We start from the raw sequence: 23,071 nt of genomic DNA on the forward strand, positions 1-23,071 counted from the left end.
CACCCATTCCTTTTCTCCAGAGATGCTGCCTGTCCCGCTGAGTTACTCCAGCTTTTTGTGTCCACACTGGAAGAATTAAACGGGTCAGGCGGCATCTATAAAGGGAATGGTGAGGTGTGTCGCCGGCACCTGCGGTCTCTTGTGTCACCATGACAACGGGCCGCCCATGGGCGGGGCCTCTGGACTGAGGGGCGGGGCCTCTGGACTGAGGGGCGGGGCCTCTGGACTGAGGGGCGGGGCTCACGCGGGGGAGGAGCCTCTAGCGGGGCGGGTTCTCCAATGGACGACGAAGGGCGGGGTCATGCACCGCCCCTGGGGGCGCCAGAGGCCGCCTGCACCCTCCATGGTGGATGGATGATTGGCAGCGAGTCTGTCCAATCGCAACTCGCGCCTCCATCACTGGAGTCCCTCCCTCTCTGGCAATGACGTAAGAATATCGCCCAAATTCCAAAGTTGATCTATTAAACTTGCTATCCCCCACCAGTGACAGAGTCTAAAGGGATTTGGTAATATTCCCACGTGAATGAAAAAGGACTCGCTTAAAATAATTGCAGGACTGTATCAGAAGCTTTTTAATGAACTTTGGCCCGGAAGAGGAAGTGCAGAGTCAGTGTTCTACTGGACTGGCGTTTGGTCGCTATCTCCAACTTTTCCTTTAATTTTATTTTAAATTCCTCGACCGACAGGAATGGGGACGCGAGACGACGAGTATGATTACCTGTTCAAAGGTGAGTGTCCTTCACCTCTTTCCGCGGCGGTTGGCCCCTCAGTCCCGGGGAGAGGCAAGTGACCCGCTGCGGTGGGCGGTTTCTGCGACGCGGGCGCCTCGCGCCGTGGATGGGCTGCTGACCCGCCCTGGCTCTGGCTTTTTCTCTCTCCCTTCTCCATTTGCTGTGTTACTTGTGATTAAGGGTGGCACTGTCCTTGGCTTGGAGTCTCAGCCTGCGTTGAACCAGGACCAGGTTTATTCGATAAATTGTTTTTTCCCTCGCTGCGCTAAGGTTTCTGACCCGACGAGATTCTTTTATAATCACATGTCCGTTTTCACAGCGGACCTTGGGCTTTACTTCGTGAGATACAAACTCGAAGTATTATCCTGTGTTAAAATTAGTCCCTGTATTAAAAAAAGCTATTTGGTAGTTTAGGAATTTGATCATCTGATTAGGCCCAGACCAATAACATGTCTACTTTGTGGTGTAACATAAAAATTATTAAACACATTTGAAGCACATAGTATTCGCATAATATACTGAAGTGAAATTTGAAAAACTCTTCTGTGGGAAGACAGCAGGAAATGGGTTGTTTTGGCGTTGGATGCCTCAGAGATTGGCGCTGGGACGCCAGTTCACAATCCTTGTCAATGACTTTGATAAGGAGATCAAGAATAATATTCGTGCTTGCCCTAGAACAAAACTAGGTGGCAGTAGACTGCAAAGAGAATGTGGAGACGCTTTGTGGATCAGACAAATTAAGGAAATGGGCCAGGACATGCCAGATGGAATGTAGACTAGAAAAAAATGAAGTCATCCACTGTGGTAGATAAAGTAGTCGGGTTTTTTTAAATTGGAAGGATTGGCAGTTGTCTGTGTTCGGCGAGCCAGAGCCTTTCCCCATGAATCACTACAGATACAACAAGACGTACAGGTATGTAGGTTAATTGGCTGGGTAAATGTAAAAATTGTCCCTAGTGGGTGTAGGATAGTGTTAATGTACGGGGATCGCTGGGCGGCACGGACTTGGTGGGCCGAAAAGGCCTGTTTCCGGCTGTATATATATGATATGATATAAGCAGTTAAGAAGGCAATGATAATCTGCTTTTGTTTCACAGGATGATTTTAATGTAAACGTGGAGATGTTTGGCTTCCATTATAGAGAGCCTGGTGATGCTATCTGGAATAAGGGTACAGGTCTGGTTTTCCTACCCATGGATTGATGTAGAGTCAGAATAGTACATTGCAGAAAGAGGCCCTACTGCTCACCATGTGCTCAATTACCTTTCTGAACATGTGCATGAATCCCATTTGTCTACACAAGGATCAGATACTTTTATCCCTCACGTAAAAGTCTCTTAAAGTAATTGTATCTGATTGCACCACCTCCTCTGGCGGTGAACTCCAGATATGAATCACTCTCTGTATTTTTTTTAAAAACATGCCTCTCTAAAGCTCCTACTTTAAACTAATGATCTATTGTATCGGTTACCCTGCAATGTCAAATGATTTTGAGTATGTTTCCTATTTAAACCCTTCATACTTCTATCAGGTCACCTCGACCTTCTTCGCTCCAGGGAAAACCGACCCAGCCTATCCAAGACCAAGTGCAGGCTCGGCGATCGTTTCGCTGAACACCTCCGCTCAGTCCACCTACATCTACCTGATCTCCCAGGTGCTCAACACTTTAACTCCCCCTCCCATTCCCACACTGACCTTTCTGTCCTGGGCCTCGATTGTCAGAGTGAGGCCCAGCACAAATTGGAGGAACAGCACCTTATATTTTGCTTGGGTAGCTTGCAGCCTAATGGTCTGAACATTGATTTCTCTAACTTCAAGTAGCCCTTGCTTTCCCTCTCTCTCCATCCCCTTCCCAATTCTCCTTCCAGTCTTACTGTCTCTGACTACATTTTCTACTGCCTACTCCCCTGACATCAGTCTGAAGAAGGGTCTTGACTGAAATGTCACCCATTCCTTCTTTCCAGAGATGCTGCCTGTCCCGCTGAATTACTCCAGCATTTTGTGTCTATCTTTGATTTAAAGCAGTATCTGCAGTTCTTTCCTATGCACCCAGCCTACCCAATCTCTCCCTATAGCCGAAGGCTTCTCATCTGTGTAAGATCCTGGTAAATCTCCCCTTTACTCTCTCCAGAGCAATCATATTCTATTGTGTGGTGACTAGAACTACGCACGACAGTCCAAGTACAGCAAGCCATATGCTGCCTTTACCCCCTATGTCCACCTGTTTTGGTCCTTTACAAGAAACTATGGGCTTGGACCCATAAATCTCTCCGTTCATTAACGCCTTTAGCGCCCTACCATTTATTATACATCCTACCCCAACTTTGCTTTGTATTTGTGATAGAGGGAGTGCAGTGCATCAGAATGAGTCTCTAAGACTGGAGAGTTTGAAGCGGGATTAAGCATACTGGGATCTCGACTCTCAAGCTTTTGGAAGAATAATGGGCGATCTCATTGCAATATTTAAAATTCTGAAGGTACTTGACAGGGTGATGTGGAATTGATTGTTTTTAGAATCACTGGTCAGTTTTTAAATAACAGGTCAATCATTTGAGAGATAACGGGAACCTCTTCACCAAGAGTCTTCGGAACCCCCTGCCCAAGGAGGATGTGGGGGCACAGGTGAAAAGTATATTCAGGGCAGGTTGTTATATTTTGAAATGTATGGAATTAAAGGATATGGGGATGGCGCAGGAAACGTCACCCATTCCTTCTCTCCTGAGATGCTGCCTGACCTGCTGAGTTACTCCAGCATTTTGTGAAATAAATACCTTCGTACTGAAGTAAATGATCAGCCATGATCTTGATGAATGACAAAGCGGACTCCAAGAGCTGAATGGCCACATCCTTCTATACAACTGAAGCAAAATGTTTGCCTGTTGTTAGGTTTACTGTAACTGCTGTTGAGCAGGAGAAATGTGATGAAGTAAGCAGTTGTTTAATTTTTAATGCAACCAACAGCTGCTTTACTAAAAGCACAGTTCCTGTTGCTTCATTCTTTTTGTTATTTTAAACTTGCATATTCCAACCATGTCTATAATTGGACAAAATTTGATCAAGTTAACCTGAACTGGTGCATGGCTTCAAGAACTGGGCAAAAATGCGATCGGGTATGTTCTTGAGTACACTGTATTTGGAGGTCTTGTGTTGTACCAAATTTGTTGAATCTTTGTGGTCTTATTTTGATTGTTTAATATTAATCTATGTCCATTGAAAATCAGCTGTCTTTCATAATCTGGTCATGGGCTTGGGTTGCATTGTCACTTTAGCAAATTCAACATTCCTTTTTATGCAATAGGCTATAGAGTTTGGTGATTGTATGATCTGACCAATTGACACGCTCTTTCTAAATACTGTTTTGCAATTTCTCAATAAAAGATGGAGGTTGTTTGTCTTTTGTGAGCTCGTCATGGAGAAGTGCAGTATATAAAACAGAGGAATAGTCCTTCTCGGCCCTCTATGTCCATGTTGACTGTAAGGCCAATTTAAACTACACATCTGCCTGTTCATGTGTTCGTCTTAAGCTTCTTAAACATTATCATCTTTGATTTCACCATTTCAGTCAGCTGAGCGTTCCAGGCACCTTTCGCTCTGTTTAAAAAAATATTGCCTTGTAATCTTCATTAAATTTCAACATATTGCCTCAAAGCTATGCCCTTTAATATTTGATATTTCTACCCTGAGAAAGATTAAATTTTAACCCTGAGAAAGACTCTCCCTGCCCTATCAATGCCCCTCAGAATTCTATACAGTATACATCTGTTGGGTTGCCTCTGTTTCTACTCTAGCTAAACTTGGATTGTTGTGTTTAATGTTCTTGCTAATATAGTATCCTGCTCTGTTTATTTTCTCTTTAGACACTGCGTGATGTTGTGGCATATTTGCTTCAATAGCTCAAAATAAAGGTTTTTTATTACCGTATCTCAGTATGCTTGACAATAATAAGCCCACACTGATATACTCTAACCGAGTTAACATCCTGGTAAACATATTCTGCACCCTCTCCAAAGCTGCCACATCCCGTAAAGTACTGAGGAAAGCTACACAAAATACTAAAATATGGCTTAAATTTTTTTAACCAAAGTTTTTTGGAGTTGCAACATTACTTTGTATACCGTATACTAATTTTTGATTACTGGATTTGGTACACTGTACCCTGACTGATGAAGGCAAACCGTATACTTCCTTTACCATCTATCTCCTTGTGTTGCCACTTTCTTTGAACTATGGACTTGTATCCTAAGATCCATTTGTGCGTCAATACAGTTAAGGGGCAACCAGTGCTACCCAGAATCTAGAGCTCATAACGTCCAGGCTCATGGACTGTGAAGAAGGATCTCAACCCAAAATGTCACTATCCATGTTCTGCAGAGATGCTGCCTGACCTGCTGAATTACTCCAACACCTTTTTGTAAACCAGCATCTGCAGCTCCTTGTTTCTACATTTTACTGGCTAATGTATATCCTTGTTTGGTTCACTTACCTGACTTTCCCTTAGCAGTTAAACTATATCCAATCTTATGCCTAGCTTCTCCACTGGGATATGGTGATATTGTGTCTAATCGAACAAATTCTAGCTGACAGTCATTTGCTATCACACTCGGCGCAATGGTGCAGTGTTTGCGTGTGTGGTCTGAAATTAAATCCCTTTCTAATACTTGGATTTACCTGTGCATTTCCATCTAAGAAGTAGGCTTCTGTGAAAAAAGCAGCAGACAATATTATGCTTCCATGACCTAATGTTGGATTTCATACTGATGTCTGAATCAACAAAAAAAGTGATTTGTGCTTTTTCGCCATCTTGCCACTGAGCCAGTTGCTACAGCTTTTGCTTGCAACACTGAATTGATCAGGTATTCCAGAATCTTTGGTGCAGAACATTGCTGACGTTGTGATAATATAAATAGCCATTGGAGTTTTTTTTACTGCTGTTGGATAGTTGGAATTTCCAACAAAATATATCTGAATGAACTATAAGTGAATCTGCTTGTCATAAAAATGTAAATGTGTTTAATTGGGAAAATGAAATTGTTGATTCTTTATTGAGATGCAGCTCGTGCCCAGCATTACCTAAACCTTTCTGGGAATGAAACCAGCTGCACTTGCCCAGACTAAGGCTGTTAATGTGATGGCACAGAGGACACTTCCTAGGCTTTTGTGACCCAGCAAATGGCTTCATCCAATGTTTGAAGCTGACCAACAATGACCTCCACAAAATTATGTTTTCCTGATTTAAATTTTTTTTTTGTTGCCTTGACTGTTTACCTCAACATAAAATGGACATAATCTCTTTCAAAAGAATATGCAACATACGGGTATAAATATGAAACCATTGTTATAAAACCAGATAACTACGTGTACTTTACAGTTTAGGAAGCACGTGAGAGTGGACATTTTAGATTGAGCCTTTCATTAAAGTAAATGTGAAAAGTCATCTACCTGCAATGTTTACCATTTCACTCTCTGTGGATGCTGTCTGATCCAAGTAGTTCTTTTTTTCTAAGTTCAAATCTGCAGTATGTTGCTACTGTAATGTATTTTGGTTGTCATCAGAGTTAAATAATAGAATGTTTCATTTGTAATGTTTGTGGAATGGTATTGGGTAACAACAATATCTGAAGTCAATTTAAAGAGGAAATAAGGTTGAGTGGTTTGAGATTCAAACTGAAACAGCAAAAGCTTCAGTTTGGCCCTCAATTAAACCAGTCTAGCTCTCCAGTAGATCATAGAACTTTTCCTAATTTATTATTTTAAAGACTTGAATGAATTTAGTTCCAGATAATTGTTGCTCATGGCAACTATCCGCCTATTCTGCGTCTTCATTGTGTGCGGATTAAAAATTCTCTGGAAAGTCAATTTAAATATCAGCTATTCAAACAATCCCTATCTGTATTGGCATACAGTTTAATGCATGATCACCTCTCGACCTTCTGCTCCAGCTTTGATTATACACAAGTCATTCTTTCCAGAAACACCCAGCTTATCAGCAGCTGCGATGTTTCCTCCACCATTTGAGATCTGGACATGCCTAAACTCTCATCCTGCTACTGGCTGCATACTTTCAAATTGTTAATCAAAAATCCAGGCTTTCATCTGAAATTTAAACTCTAGTCAGCCTTGGTTGGGTTCTGAAAGGACTGATATAATCGTTCTCACAGCAGTCCTGCCTGGATCCAACCAGATGCAGAAAGGAAAGGTTTGTCATTTAGGCAGAAATGCTGATCAAATGTTACCAGAGTACACCTTTCCTTCCCAAAATGTCCACCTCCCAGCAACCTGTCATTTTTTGTTGAAGATTCTGGGTTGACGGATTGAATATATTACACTGTGTTTGTTCATTAAACAGGTCACCAATTGTCCATAACTATTGAAGCATAATTTAATTGTAACAAGAAATCATGCCTCGGAGAAACTAAAGCCAATCACTAATTTTATTATCTCACTGTGGGGATGATGTGCCTTAATATTCTGTAATGTTTCCAATGCCAACATTCCACTGTACTAAGGAATACTGTACAGTACTGTCAGAGGGACTGAGCTTGAACCAAACTGGGGCCATGCTAATCACCAGCCACCTACACTGAATCCCCAGCAATGGTGCAACAGTCACTCGCCATGTTTCCACGAGCAATTTCTCTCCCAGCACATCCAGCATCATCTAGCTAGGAGTAAAATCTTATGTGATCTCTTTACCACACCCTCACCCAGGTGAAATCTATTTCCTTATCTCTGCTCACACTGTTACAATTCTAATTATGTAGAGTTTGAACAAATGCTGGGAATCTGAAACAAAAGCAGAAAATGCCAAAGCATTCGAGTCGAACAGCATCTGTTGTGGGGGGAGGTTTGTGGGAGAACGGTAGGGGCAGAGTGTGTTCAAGATAGATTCAAGATATCTTTATTTGTCATCCAAAAAACAAGTTTTTTGGACGAAATTTCGTCACCCACAGTCCAACAATAAGAGCAATAAAATAAGCAAATTACACAACCCCAACCAACACAAAACCCCCCAAAAAGAAACATCCATCACAGTGAGTCTCCTCCAGTCCCCTCCTCACTGTGATGGAAGGCCAGAATGTAAAGAACTGAGAAAACGACAAAACAAGCGATTTAAATTCCAGGGGAAGAAGGATGTGGCAAATAAAAGGAAGTATCTGGGATGCACACCAAAGTTGTTATGGTAACAATTACTTAATAAACCAGCAGTTGGGGACAAAGAAACAAACTGAAATGTAAATATCCTGTAACTTCTGTGTAAAGATGGGGAAAGAACTGTGAACATGTTAACTTCAGTGAGTGGAGGTCTGCATTGTGCCCGGATGGAGCACGAGATGTTGCTCAAGCTTACCCTGTGCACCCTTGGACAAGTGTGGGAGGCCAAAGGCTGAGGTCAGAGTGGGAATAGGATGTTGAGGTTAAATGCCATGTATCTAAACCTTGAGGTCAACTTGTTGGCTGGATGGAGATGTTTTGAGAAATGGTTACCCAATTTCCACAGTGTAAAGGAGACAATATTGTGAGCACTGAATGTAGTACACAAAACAAAGTGTGAGTGAATTGCTACTTCAGCTAAAGGACTGCTTGCCTGCTTGGATGGTGGAAGGTAAGAGGGTGGGATAAGTGATACAGCTCCTGACGTTGTGTGGGAAAGTGCCAGGGGATAGGATCTGATTGGTAGAGATGGAAGAATGGAGCAGAGAGTCAATAGAATAGTCACTTCAGAATATTAGATGGAAGTATGTGTGGAATCCTGTTGAAGATGGCAAAAATTATGGCAGATGATCTGAAGAATGTGTAAGGTGAGCACAAGGGGAACATTTGTTATTCTGGGCGAGAGGAAAGCAGTAGGAGCAGCAGTGCAGGAAGCATGAGATAGTGGAGAGCCCTGTTAACTGGTAGAGGGGAGAGGCTATCAGTACGGAGAAAGGAAGACGTCTCAAAGTTTTTACTTAACTTTTTAGTAAAAACTAGACCAAGTGACCCGTTGGACCAAAACCTCTCTTGCATTGGTGCAGCACCCTCTCCTCTCCCCTCCGAGTTTTAATATTTATAGATGTTAAAACTCAGGCCCCTTCTGCTACTTAGCTGGTTGTAGGAGTTCTCTGAAATTCCTGGGAATGTTTATCCCAGCATCATTAAAAGTAATGAACTAATTAGTTATCTTAATGTTATTTGTAAGTCTTTGCTCTGCAAATTGGCGGCTGCATTTCCTACTTTACAATAGAAGCAAAGTGCTTCGAGACTTCCTGAGATGGTGAAAGGTTTGTAGAAATGCAAGCATTTTTTTCCAAAGGAAGCTTATCAATAGCAGAACTGTGCTGAATAAACAAATGCTTTCCAACAAAAGCAGATTAATTTTTGTTAGTTATAATCACAGTTCAGTTATAACAGTTTTCCCTGAGTCGAGGTGGATTGACCCACTCTGAAAGCTTGAGTGGACATCCAATGTGAACGTTGTGTGGTCTTTCAAATGAAACATTAAACTAGGGGTCCACCTGCTGCTCCAGGTGGAACTGAAAAGGATGGGAACTTTCTCAATGATTACACATTTGAATGTCTGCTGTCATCTACAACATATTTCCGTGTTCTGTGTGTGAGATCTTGCCACATGCAAATGTTATGACACTTCAGTTAACTCATTGCCAGTAAATAGCTTTGAGTTGTTCTGAGGTTGTGAAAGGTACTTGGAATATCTCTTTTGTTGGGTTTTGCAATTCTGCTAATTGGATGCTAACCAGAAATCAGCAAGCAACTCTCTATCTTGGGCCTGTGCTGATGTCTCATCGCATTCTGAGTTTAATATCCTCACCCTACCCGAACTGTGTCACTTAAATAAATTTGGATGATGGGTTTCTTGGGTTGCTGGGACTCATGTCAATACTGAAGATTGTTTAGGTATTATCTATGTCACTTGTGTAAATGGATGAAATCTGTTCAAAATGCAGGAGGTGAGAGCTGTAAGGCTGTTCTCATGAAAGGGACACCCAAAGTATCACATCCTGCCTTTTCTTTTTGCAGTTTGTCTATCCAGCCACTTCTTCATAAGGCTACTTACTTGCTCCTCTCCCTCCCCCAGTCCATCTGGTGAGCAGGCACACGGAACATGCAGGAACCTGGCCTGGTCCAGAGAAATCTCACCCATCGTGCTCATCGCTGAGCTCGGGTTGCTGACTCATTATCTGTCATTTCCTAAATGGCTTGGTATTTTAAACCCTTGTGTGCGAATATTTGTTGTGTTAAAGGCAATGTATAAGTGTAATTTTGTCCTGCTCCCTCCCCTCCACACCCAGGATTTCATAAGTGAACGTGTGTGCTTGGTTGCTTTGTTTGTCATCCTACAACGCAGCAGTGAGTTGAAAGTGGGAGTATCTTCTGTAGATTATGTCATAGTATCTTTAAGGGTTGCAATTTAAAGTATCTTTGTAGGGTGGGGCTGCATTGTAACATTGCCTTAATTTTGTACAAGGTCAAAATAAAGCTGAAATTAGAGTGCAACGTGAAGTGTAATCCAAGTTTCTTAAGGCAGGACCGAGCCACTGTCTTTGCTCCTGAATTTGAAGTCTGTAATTGGGGTCCAGCTGAGTGTTATGAGTAATGAAGATATTTGCTTTAACAATGTGATAAAGTTGGTAGTTGCGTATAAAGATCCGAGTTGGCAGTGTAATCTGGGGTCTGCCTGGAGTTTTCCATTTTCTGCTTGCTCGCAACTTCTGCTTGCACAATGGCAAGTTTGTAATGATGAGGTCATGCATTAAAGGAACTGCGCGAGGTTAGACTTTGCCGACTAGTTTTTCCTGCTCTGCTGCCCATTGTTTAATACGATTCCCTGCTTGACAAGTTACCACTGCTTGTGGTGAAATCATGTTTATCTTAGAAACCTTTATTATCCATAAAGGACTGAAGTTAAGGAACGAGATGTAAAATGGGCTTTATATGCTGATTCCACTGATGCAGCATGGAATATTATAGTCAAAACAAACTCTTTATTGTTAATAGGTACTGCTAATAAGTGATATCAGTGGAGATGGGTGTAAGCATTTTTGGGGCAGAGGTGGTTCCGGTGGAGTTGGAGATGTGGAGTTTTGAGGTTGTCATTGGAAGGAAATTAAAGGGAGCAGTCAGCAAGGAGGGAGAAGAAGAGATTAGGCACTCCCTCTGGGGCAAAGTCAATGAGAAGAGGACTGACTGGTGGTATCCATGCAAACAATGGCAGGTTAAAAAGTAATTATTTGGGATTATCTCTTAACCAATAACGAAAGCAATTGGTTATTACATTTGGTTGGGCTCTTGCTGTGCAAGCTGTGGTATTCCACTATCCTAACCAGATGTTTCCTCCAGGAGCAAAACATCTGAGATTGTTGAAGGCATTTTTAAAATACGAGTTCTTGATTTGTGATAAATTGGGTCTGAGCAGATTGTAACACTGAATACATGGGCAGCTAATTGTATCGGTTGGCAAGAAGTTGGCTACCTGTGCAGTTACAAATCTGGTTTTGGAATTTCTAGACTGACAATAAGCTGTCTCTGTTCCTGCTCCACAAGTAATTGTACTGTCCTGATACTATTCTCAGTACCTATCCTGAGTTTAAAAACACCCAGTGCACGTTGTAGTCAGTTGATCTTATTGGCCTCAATGATGCCACAATGCCTGCCTCTGAACTCAAAGAAAGCTGTGCATAAAGGTCCAGTAATCTCCTGGGCAGATTTGGAGATATTTGTGAGGGAATTACTGATCGTATGGAAGAGAAATATGTGTTTTAGGACCAGAGGATTCTCCAGTATCGATGCTTTTACAACACAGTGCGATGTTATGTGGGGATTTCTTTGGGAAACCTGAAGTCTTCATTGACTTCCAATTGTTGAGGATTTTGGGATGTGGGGGTGGTGCTAATAAATATTGCCACGGTAATAGATCAGTTATAATCTTGGTGAATGTCGGTGTAGGGTTGTAGCCCAGGGCCTCCTATTTCTTGTTTGGGTTTGCTGACTCCTGCTGTCTCCCGCACAAAACATTGCATTCCTTGGAGGAGCTGGGAATCATTGTCTGGACATATGCACAGTTCAGATGCTCCCTTTTCGACAGTGTGATGATGGCAGTTGATGATAATTCCTCATGTTAGCCAATTAAAGGCTGTTAACTCTGGACTTGCTGCCGTTGTTGATTGTCGGATTTGAGTATGAGGCAGCGAATGATTTTTCTCCTGTGTGGCCTCTAACTGCGTCTGTCACAGGCCTTTGGATTAGTGCATTGCATTTGATCAATTATTGTTTCACTATTCTGCAGTTGTCCTGATTGGTGATTCGGGAGTGGGGAAAAGCAACCTCTTATCACGCTTCACACGCAATGAGTTTAACCTTGAAAGCAAGAGCACAATTGGAGTGGAATTTGCAACAAGAAGCATCCAGGTGGATGGGAAGACGATTAAAGCCCAAATCTGGGACACAGCTGGTCAGGAGAGATATCGAGCTATCACATCAGCGTAAGTTTGGCATTTACTGGGTCATGGAATTATCTTTGTATGGAATTCTTCCTCTTACTGCTCCCATATGCAGGTACAGAGATGAAGTGGGTGCAGTAGTGTTCGGGGTTAAGTATTTATGGGCATGGGAAAGCAGGCTGTCAAACTGAGAACTTTCAGGCACAACTAGAGGGCAAGCTGGATATTTGAGTTGCGGTGACGCAAGGAATTGCAGGTGCTGGAATCTTGAGCAAAGCGCTGGAGTAACTCAGCAGGGCAGGCAGCATCTATGAGGAAATTGACATATTTTGGCTCTGGTTTGTATAGTGGAAAAGGGAAGCTGCGATGAGATATGGGTGGGGTGTGAGACAGGTTGGGTGTTAACAGGGTGTTGCTGTTTGCAAATGTCAGACCAGCCAGTTTGGCTTAGTGTTCCCTGTTTTAGTCTTTTACTCAATAGCAAATGAGGTCAGTTTGGAGTCTACAGCAAATGTAAACACCTAAGCCATTAAACTCTGTTTTAGTTTGGTGAACTAGCATTTTATTCTAGTTCAAACATCCAACATTTCAGTCTAACTTAAAGGTGAATGCCTCTTTAGTGTTACTGAGCTAATTTGTGATTTTGTTTTGTGATAGATATTATCGTGGAGCTGTAGGTGCGTTATTGGTTTATGATATTGCCAAACACCTAACGTATGAGAACGTAGAGAGGTGGTTAAAGGAGCTGAGGGATCATGCGGACAATAATATAGTCATCATGCTGGTGGGGAACAAAAGTGATCTGCGTCACCTCCGAGCTGTGCCCACAGACGAGGCAAAGGCCTTTGCAGGTTTGTGATCCAGGCCAGTTTTTGAGCCGTTTCTATTTAATAATGGGTTTCACAAATTAATGTGTAGATAAGGGTGGATTCCTCCAACTCTTTGCAGGATTTGACTGAACATAGGTTTCTTGTGAGGGACTTTGCTCTGTGGCTGAGCAACATTTGCCTTGGGGACAGGACAGGTCTCCTGCAGATTATACGTTCAGTATTTTAAGGTTTCAAAACAAATCTTGATTTCCACCCATTTTCCCCAGGGATGGAACTGCCACATTCAGAGCAATCTGTTCTCTAGTGCAACTTCACTTGGGCCAAATCATTCCCTGTGATTCTGGGTAGCCTAGAGTTTTTCACCCACTCCCAAAGCTGTGCTTTGTGCACAGGAATGTGTCCAGGGCAGGAGGTACTGAGTGGAGGGGAATTAACCAAATTTGCAAGACTTCAGCCATATAAATTCTGTTGTTTTTATATAATTTTATTGTTCAAACTAGATTAAATTTACTAAAAGATACAAGTACCAATTTGGGGAGCAGGTGAGCATGGCAATGCAGTGGAGATTATGTGCTGTGCTAAAACGGCCCACTGTGAGAGGCTACAGTTGAAGGCGGTCTATTTGAGTGATGGATGGGGAGCTGGCTGGTGCTTGGTTGCCTGTCACCGTGAGGGTGGGAGGAGGGATGTCCTGCCACAATGGAATTTGTGTGGTGTTTTGGACGTCCTCTGTTAGTCACTGAAGAGGAGCAACTGATCTGCCCTTTGCCCAGACCTGACATACAAACTGAAAATAAAATAAGGATTTGTTTCGTGCTGAAATTGTTATGGCTTTCATTCCAGAGAAAAATGGACTGTCATTTATCGAAACTTCAGCTTTGGACTCGACAAATGTAGAGACCGCATTCCAGACTATTCTCACAGGTATGTTGATTCGTTGGGACTAAAATGAAGATTGTCTTAATGCTAGATGCAGACCTGATAAACAAGATGTGTGCTTTGGCTCTTTTTTTTTTGTTTTAGTAATTGTTGCGCTATACACTTATAACAATTAGGGGCCGGTGTGTAGGAGCCATTTTGCATTTATTAGTTATTTTTGCGTATTATTATATTGTATCCTGCTGTAGTTTGGACAACATAGAGTTAATGCAATGCTTATGTAGGGGCGGAGCTAGAGTGTGGGCAGTTGGGTATGTGCTGGCAGTTGGGTATGTGCTGGCGGAGTGTGTGAGCTGGGAGGTGCTGACAGAGGTTCAGCCAAAGGCTCCGCCAAAAGATTCATAAAGCCAAGATGTAATCGGTTGTAGATCTTAGTTACAAGAAGATTAATACAGATTTCCGCCAAAGATATATCTGGCAATTCGTATCGATCACATAGACCGTGGTAAGATATGGAATTTTACCTAGCAAGTCAATAACCAGTCGATGACAAGAGATATGCCAATATATTTATTGCATCTTCAAATAAAGAAGACGAACTATTCAAATGTCGAGGAGGGTATTGATAGCTCGAGTTATAAGCTTATCGCTCACCCGGTCTATGCAAGTGGCAGCTTGGGAGCTAATTGATAGATGAGAAGCTGGCTCCTACAGTTACATTGTGCAAAATAAAGGTAATTGTGTTTTTTTTATTTGACACAAGCTTCCTCTCATTGTTTGGGTGACTGGTGAATTTTTTGGTCATTTTTCTTCCTGAGGGAGGCTTCTGTGGCTTGTCTGAACGTCCAGAGTGCTGTTACTCAAAGACATCAGGACATGCAGCTTGGAACAACTTCCTGTAATTTACAGCTGTAACGAGGAAAAACAAGAATTCCCACTGCCATCAACCACTGAGATAGGGAGGGAAACATGCAAGAAACCTTACTGTTTTGTGTGCAGTATTTTGGGTGGTGAATGTGAATTGTTTAGATAACCAGTGCTTGCACCACCCACCCTAGTAAGAAATATCTCTCGGTAATAAAAAGATCCTTTCCTCTGCCTTAATATCACAGCTCTTACAGACTTCCACATTAGTCCTCTTTGGGCAGCAGACGTCTGGTGAATTCTTGATATTTGATTCGATTCGTATCATGCAGAAAGATCTTGATGCCTTTGGAGAGCTTCATTTTATTGTCTGGCTCAGAACCCAGTACAAGTGGTGAAATAGCCACTAACCCAGGGTTTAACCTCTCATCTAGCTAAACAAATACCAGTGTCGGCAAGGCAGAACTGTGGCAGAATTTTGGAAGTGATGAACTTGCTGGTCCTCCATAATTATTTCTGTGCTGAACAAATCTTGATGGGGTTGTCAAATGAGCTGCCATTACAGATGCAGAGTCTAGCAAGTGCAGAATTTGTGTTTGGGAGAAAAAATACAAGCTGCTGGTGGAATTAATTGGGTCAGATGGCATTTATGGTGGCAAAGAGATGATCATTGCCTGCACAGATGTGACATGACCTGCTGAGTTCCTCTTGCTGTGTTTCTTTTGCTCGGGATCCTAGCATCTGCCGTGTTTTGTCTCTTGTCCGAGTTCTGCAAGTTTCCATTTTGTTATTGTGATTGCATGTGGAAGGACAGGCTGTTTTTTTTACAAGCCTGCCTTTGTGGAAACTTTAATAGTAGTTCAGTCAGAATGAGGTGTTGCAGTTTTCCTAAGGAAAAAAATGCATCTTAATATTTGGGCATAATTGGGATTGTGGGGACTGAGAATAGAAATTAATATGGATATTAGTTTGGGTATGAAAAGGATGTGGAATAGTGTTATGCTTAGAAAGAGAAGTGAGGAAGGATATTGATTTCAATGATGTGGCCCAGTGCAAATTGGAGGAACAGCACCTCCTATTTAGTTTGGGCAGCTTACACCCAGTGTTGTGAATATTGACTTCTCTAACTTCAAGTAACCCTTGATTTCCCCCTCACTCCAGGCCTCCCCATTCCCAGTTCTCCAACCAGTCTGACTGTCCCTGATTACATTTTATCTCTGTTTGTTTTGTTGTTACCTTCTCCGAGCTAACAATGATCCATTCCACATTTTCCTTTATCCACCCCTTTGATCTATCGTACACACAGCTTGCACTTCCTTATCTCTGTATCTCTCCCTCCCCGACTCTGTCTGAAGCAAGGTCTCGACCCGAAACGTCACCCTTTCCATCTCTCCAGAGAAGCTGCCTGTCCTGCTGAGTTACTCCAGCATTTTGTCTTCCAATGATGTGAAATCTATATGGGTAGGGCTAAGAATTACCAAGGGACAAAAAATAGACTGTGTACAGAACCCCCCCCCCCCCCCCCCCCATAGTAGTGGGATATTGGGGATGACACTAACAGAACCAATGCATTGAGGATACAACTGTAATCATGGGTGACTTCAATCATCCCACAAATTGGGCTAACCAAATTAGTAACAATAGTGTGGAGGTGGAATACATGGGATGATTTTCTGCACAAATATGTCAAAGAACCAACCACAGAACAGTCAATCCTGGACTGGGAATTGTGTGATTCAAACAGATTAATTAGCAGTTTTGATGCAGGAGACCCTTGAAATGGTGTGACCGCTATATGGTAGAATTCTTCATTGAGGTGGAGAGGGGTGTGGTGGATTGAGACGAGTGTCCTAAATTTAAATAAAGAAATTTACACAGATATATGATACAATAGAACTTTATTCATCCCCGGAGCGAAATTGGTCTGCCAACAGTCAAAATACACAACAAGGTACGCGAAAAATTTAAATTTAAATTAAGTTAAAAGTGAAAATTGGAAAAAACGAGCAACTGTTGGCTGGCTGCCATGTGCACGGACCTTAACCGGAAAGAACAAATGAATGCAGGCTTATCCCCTGGGCTGAGGATTCTAAAATAGAGTCCATCCCTTCCCCCCCCACTGGGTCCCCCTTTGTCCTCACACTGTCCCTCACGGCGGTACCCCCACGCAGGGTCCCCATTGTCTTCCCCTCCCCCCTCATGCTCATCGACTGTTGATCACGCCATCATCAGCCGTTGCACTGACCTCTCCACAACGCTGACAAGTCCTCTCCTGAGGCCACAGTGGTGCTTACCCGGGCCCCAGCCACAGGCTCTGTCAGCTGTTCCGACGACCCGGGTAATGACCCACGAGGCCCCGGCCGGGCCACAGCCTGGGCTTCTCCGCGGCCATCTCCAAGGTATGAGATGAGAGTTGGTTAGTTGAGGAACATTAGTTGAAGTTCACAGTGGATCAGCAATGGCAAATATTTAAAAGGTGAATGGAAGAACTACAAGATTGTTCATTCTAGTCTGGGACAAATTAAACAGGAAGAATGGCTCAACTTGGGCTTGCAAGGTAAATTAGGGATAGTATTGGATCCAATAAGATATGTTACCCAAGAAAGCGGCAAACCTGAGGCCTGGAAACAATTGAGACCTAAGCAGAGGTATGTCAAGGGATTTTAAATAAAAGGGGAAACATTGAGTGTACGAGTAAGCTTACAGAAAAAGTCTGAAGTGTAAACTGAGGTTTTGAGTACTGGAGCGTGGGTGTTTTGCTGCAATTGTAAGGGGGGGGGGGGGCTTGATGAGAACACCTTGCTAATGTGCACAATTTGGAGGAAGGATATTCTGGTAGCAGGAGTGCAGTGAAGGTTCTTCAGACAGACCCCTAGGATGTCAGTGTTTGTTTCTGAGGAGAGATTGGAAAGGTTGGGTGTGTTTCACTGGAGATCAGAAGAATGAGAGAAGATCTCATTGAATCTTATAAAGTCACGATGGGAATCAGAGTGGATGTGCCTGTTAGAGGATTTTGGAATCGGGGTCATGGGTCAAGGTTGTGGGACGTTGTTTAAGGCGGAGGAGGGAGAAATGTCTTCACCTAGTCAGGAATTCTCTGTAGATAGGGGAAATTCTCTATCAGACAGTTGAGGTTAGATTGTTAAATTTAATGTGGGGATGGTGTCGGAAAAGAGTTCCAGTGCATGAATTTATATGCTCAGCCATCATGTTGAATGGCAGAACAGGTTTAAGGGCCAAATGGCCCAGTGCTCCTGATTCTATTTTCTAAGTTTTCTTATCTATATACAATGGGCAGGACTTCTGGAAAACTAATGGTGTGGGAATGGTCCTTAGTTACGGGGGCATAAGTTAGTGCAGTGATGACCTATGAATTATGAATCACCCTGTCACAGAGGTTTGCACTGTTCTACTATTAGTTCGTCCTTGATTTTATGATATTCATGAGTTATTAATTGTGTTAAATTTCCACTAAAACCATGTTTTTAATAGTAGTCTGCTCTTGCCAGCAAATGAACAATTAAATCCTTCATAGATAATTCCATTTTTAATACTATAAATATTTTATTTTTCCTTCGTGCAGTATTTCTTTCTGAACTTGGCTCATATCTTATTTTAATTTCTTTATCAATCCTATACTCTCACTAGTTTACTCGATACTTTTGCCTCTTCAGTTACCTGAGATTTCTGTTGTCCTTGCCCCATCATTCCTGGAAGTTGGAACGGAGGGTGCAGCACTGGGTCCAATGATGGGAAAGATCCATCAGTAAATTCCAACCCAATCAAATTCTGATGACTTGTTTTCCAAGCTGCTCTCTGTCTGAAAGGGTTTGGCTATGTTATTGGGTGGCAGGAATGCAGAGCCCCAAACCTCTCTGGAATTTTCACGAGTCTCTGCATGACAACGGAACAAACTTAGTTTGAAGCTATCTCCTAATAAACCCCAAGCGATGACTGGGTCCTGTTGTACAATAAGCAATTTACAAATCCCTTTAACCTTTTTGTGATTGTATTCTATGACTGGCAACTGTTGATTTCCATACACTAAAGTTATGGAATTCAGCTCTCCAGTTATCTAATATCTAGAACGTCACTTGTGGAATGTAGAGCTGTATCCAAGGTCATCACTCAGCATTGTTGTTGATTTTGCATACAGATGAAGTGCAATTCATAAATTAAGGTGAAAATTAAAAGGCTTTTTTGAAAATTGAATTCATCCAAAGTTGTATCCACCAATTTCTGTGGAGGGCAGAATGATCCACTGTCTAATCTGAGTTACTACATTAACTGGCAAAAGATGGTGTGGTCTGTAACCATGATCTCTGAGCCTGGTGATAATCAGGGAGCTTGGGATTGATTTGCTTGTTTTGATGTGTTTGGTGTGGGCTTTATTTCAATTGTCATTAGTGTTGAAATTGATGTGGCAAAAGTGTCAGGATTAAAGGTTTCCTTCTAACCATATGGGGAGCTGGCTGGTAATGGGGGTAGGAGGGGTCCAGATGTTTGTTGCAGCATTTTGCTGGATATGAAGTAGTCATTGAGTTAGGATCAATTGGGGTTCTTGTTACTGCCTAGAGACTTTGTTCGGCTGCCAGACTAACAAAGCAACATTCCAAGGTCTGGAATCTACTGGTGTGGCCTGCGGATGCAAAAAAGGAGGTGACAATGCAATGTCGATTGTCCATGATTGTAGTAATGAGGAAAATCAAAAAGGGATGCTCACCTTCATGATCTCAGTCAGAGAGAGAGATGGATTCTGGATATGAATATTCAGGGATATGATTAGCAAGTTTGCAGGTCTTGTTGTTTATAAGGAGAATAGTTGTAGGATGATACAGGATGGTGTTGATCAATTACTAACATAAGCAGAACAGATTGTGTTAAACCTTTAATTGTGATACTCATTTGGAGGACTAATAAGGATGGGACATAAACTAAAGTGCTAGAGAATGTGAGATAGAGGGAGTTTGGTGTACAGGTTCAAGCTACAAATTTTTGTCATGTATACATGTCACAGTGAAAATGCATTTGTATACTATCCAGGCAAATCGTACCTTGCATGAATACAGCCATGCCATATGCAAGTACAACTGATAGTGCAGAGAGAAAAATAACCAGAATGCAGAATAGTGTTAGTTAAAGAAAGTGCAGACAGCAAAAAATAAAAGGGCTGTGATAGGTTGCGAGATTGGGACTACACCCTTGGCATATGAGAGGTCCATTCAATAGTCTAAAATCAGAAGACAAAAAGCTGTTCCTGAGTCTGGTTGTATGTGCTTTCAGGCGTATCAAAGATAATAGAGCAGAGCAATATAGACCACTCAACCCTAAAAACTGTAGTATGTCATGGCACCATTTTAGTAGGCAGAAACTTGCAGAAACATTTAAAAAGAAAAATAACAAATCTGAGTTGATAGATGAGATATATTCTGCATTTTAATTGTATCAGCACACATACTGTTCTCCCAGAACACTGATTACACTGCAAGAGGCATAGCGAACGGCAGGGTTTGCATACTAAAATGGCTCCGTTGTGTACCACACTTCAGTATAGGTGATTTCAATGGAGTGGTCCATCTTGTTCCTCTAGCATCTTTGGGGTGTATCGTCTGCCTGACGGGATGGCGGAGAAGATGCAACGACTGAAGTATGGGTGATCCTTGGTTAGGTTGACTGCTTTCCTGAGGCAGTATGTAGTGCAGATGGAGTCTGAGGCTGGGGAGGGGGAAAGCTGGTTAGTGAGTTGGACTGGGCTACTTCAACAGCTCTACAATTGCTTGAGGTGTTGGGCAGAGCAATTTCCAAACTAAGTTGTGATACATGCAAATAGGATGCTTTTTATGGTGCATCTGTAGTAATTGGTAAGAGTCATTAGAGGCATGCTCTTCAGGGCTGAATAGCTTGTTTTGAATTTACCCCCACTTTATGCCTGTTGGCACTTAATGACAATGGCCCAATGCATTCTTTTGGAATTTGTATTGGCTGTAGAGACATTGCGCTACAACAGACTGAGTGTGGCGAAACCTACCTTTTTGCTCCTGGCATGACCAGTCTTGGTCTCGGTTCTGCTATTGAATTGTGGTTCAATGTTCCTTTGTTACCCCTGGGTGATCAAAACTACAGCATTGACTAGTAAACTAGGAGGCAGGAAATGAGAAAATAAACAAGGTTTAAAGTCAACTTCCTTTAATTGAATTGTGGAAAATCCTTAGTTTGTGTGACTTTTTCTTTATTTAAAGATTTAGAGTTTGATCTTATGAATTTTGATTTTTCACAAAGTGAAAAACAATTAAGATTCTATTTTCAGTTAATGTAAAAACCTGGTTTTTGGTTTGGCTGTTTTAACCTAACTTTTCAAGGCGTTATTTGAAATGATTCAAACTGTCTTTCCTGGGGAGCATTCAACTGCTTACTGGCTAAAGGCAGATTAAATTGTACCTGGCAGAGACCACTTCAGATTAATTTTAGCAACGCAAAGCAATGGCCAGTATTCATAGTTGACTTGTGATTACCCGTGTACTGAAAACATTGTAACCTTCTAGGAACAAGGTTTGGACATATTGCTTGCTTGCTTTGTTTCTGACATGACAATCTCTGGTTGACATCAAACTTGGGCAAAGGGAGGTGTGAGTAAATAACAATAAAGGGCTGGTCTTTACTCCGTCATTATTCTAGGGACAGTCCTATACTGTCACCAAGATTCTTGTCAATGCTAAATTCATACATTTGGTAAAATGAGCAGATTTCCACAAAAATGATCCCTGAATTAGAGCCAGCTTGATTTTTTTCAGTTAAAGGATTGTTGTACTAATTCTTTAATTTCCCTTTAGAAATTTATCGTATTGTGTCTCAAAAGCAAATATCGGACAAGCGTGAAAATGACATGTCACCAAGTAATAATGTGGTCCCCATTCACATGCCTCCAACTACTGAAAACAAACCAAAGATGCAGTGCTGTCAAAACATCTGAACTAACTTCCTTCACCATTCCCTGGGCCTCGGTATATTGTATGTATGTCATGCTTGCAGTTTGTTTTTTGTAATTCAAAACTTGCTGATTAATGTGACAATTATCTTAAACATGTTGCACTGTCTTTCTAAGCAAATTATTGCATTAAATTAATTTCAGCTTTGGAACATTTTTATAATATTCACTAGTGTAAAAATAAGTTTATCATGTAAAGTGATGGGTTTTCTAAGTGGTGTTAGCAAAAGGGCAAATTGAATAAAACACCCACAAGCCTTACTATCGTAGGTGCTTTACAAGATTCACGTGCTGTTTAAGAATAGGAATGTTCATGAAGTGTTAACCACACAGAAGGCATTTCTTTTTCACTCAATCACTAATTTATCCTTCCATTTCTTTCCGTCACGTTTCTTGGTATTAAATGTAATTGTTGTTTTGTAAATTACTCCTGTGTATTTTATGCATGTACTATGATTGTTTTCCAAATTTTCAGTTTATAACAGTTTAAAATATATTCTGTGCATTTAAATCTTAATTAAAATGAAATGTTGGGGAATTTGTTTTGTTTATTTCAACACAAGGTGATGCTACCATTTGCAGGACTGGGCAATAGATGGTAGAAGCCAAATGACATTTCCTTGGTGTTGGAACCAAGCCTGGTCTCTGGCTGAGCATATGCCCTACAGATACTCTACCAATTGTGTATTTAGATTTTAAACACAAGTACCCAGATTGTCCCAGATATTGGGGAAAATAGTATGGCATTATGTATAGGATACAGTTGGTGATATCAATTCTGTCTCCAGAAGGATAATGATTAAATAGGTCTGTATCACAGAGAATCCATTCATCTAAAGCTGCTTTTGCCTAATTCACACACTTGTTTCTGTTCTTCTGGAGTTCCAGAAGCTTGTGGAGCTGTTGTAAAAATTTATGGCAAACTTGAATGCCAGCTAAAATTGAGTTAATTGGATTAGTTCTACTGCCCCGATCTTGGTGCTTAGCCACGGGTTGCAGCTCTTCAGGAGCTCATCAGGCACGTTTTAAATGCAGTGAAAGTTTTTGCCTGTGAGTTCCATACCCGACATCTGGGTAAAAGGTTTGCCCCTCCACTCTAATCCTAGCAATCTTCACTTTGTTTATATCCCCACGTGGTTCGATCCTGACCTTGAAGTTTGCCCGTTCTCCCTGTGTCCGCATGGGTTTCCTCCAGGTATTTTGCTTTTCTTCCACGTCCCAAGATGTGGGTTTGTAGATTAATTGGTCTCTGTAAATTACCCCTGGGGTGTCGGGTGTGGATGAGAAAGTAGGATAACATAGAACTCGTGAGCAGGTGATCCATAGTTGGCTTGGACTCGGTGG

At 41.8% G+C, this 23,071-nt stretch overlaps 1 protein-coding gene across 1 annotated transcript; it reads left to right on the forward strand.

The window, feature by feature from the left end:
* The first annotated feature begins 497 nt into the window (after positions 1-497).
* rab11a (RAB11a, member RAS oncogene family) lies at positions 498-22,262 on the forward strand. Its single transcript, XM_078427540.1, has 5 exons — positions 498-728; positions 12,016-12,211; positions 12,827-13,020; positions 13,843-13,923; positions 21,573-22,262. The coding sequence occupies exons 1-5, from the start codon at positions 689-691 to the stop codon at positions 21,710-21,712; spliced, it is 651 nt and encodes a 216-aa protein (XP_078283666.1). The 5' UTR covers positions 498-688; the 3' UTR covers positions 21,713-22,262.
* The last annotated feature ends 809 nt before the right edge of the window (positions 22,263-23,071 follow it).

The sequence above is a fragment of the Rhinoraja longicauda genome, chromosome 33 (genome assembly GCF_053455715.1).
Source record: "Rhinoraja longicauda isolate Sanriku21f chromosome 33, sRhiLon1.1, whole genome shotgun sequence".
Classification (NCBI taxonomy): Eukaryota; Metazoa; Chordata; class Chondrichthyes; order Rajiformes; family Arhynchobatidae; genus Rhinoraja; species Rhinoraja longicauda.

What these genes read in the sequence shown, in the direction of transcription:
- rab11a (XM_078427540.1), top strand. Translation starts at nt 689, where the DNA reads ATGGGGACGCGAGACGACGAGTATGATTACCTGTTCAAAG. An exon ending in TATCGAGCTATCACATCAGC is followed by an intron (nt 12,212 to 12,826) that starts GTAAGTTTGGCA and finishes GTTTTGTGATAG; the next exon opens with ATATTATCGTGGAGCTGTAG. An exon ending in ATTCCAGACTATTCTCACAG is followed by an intron (nt 13,924 to 21,572) that starts GTATGTTGATTC and finishes ATTTCCCTTTAG; the next exon opens with AAATTTATCGTATTGTGTCT.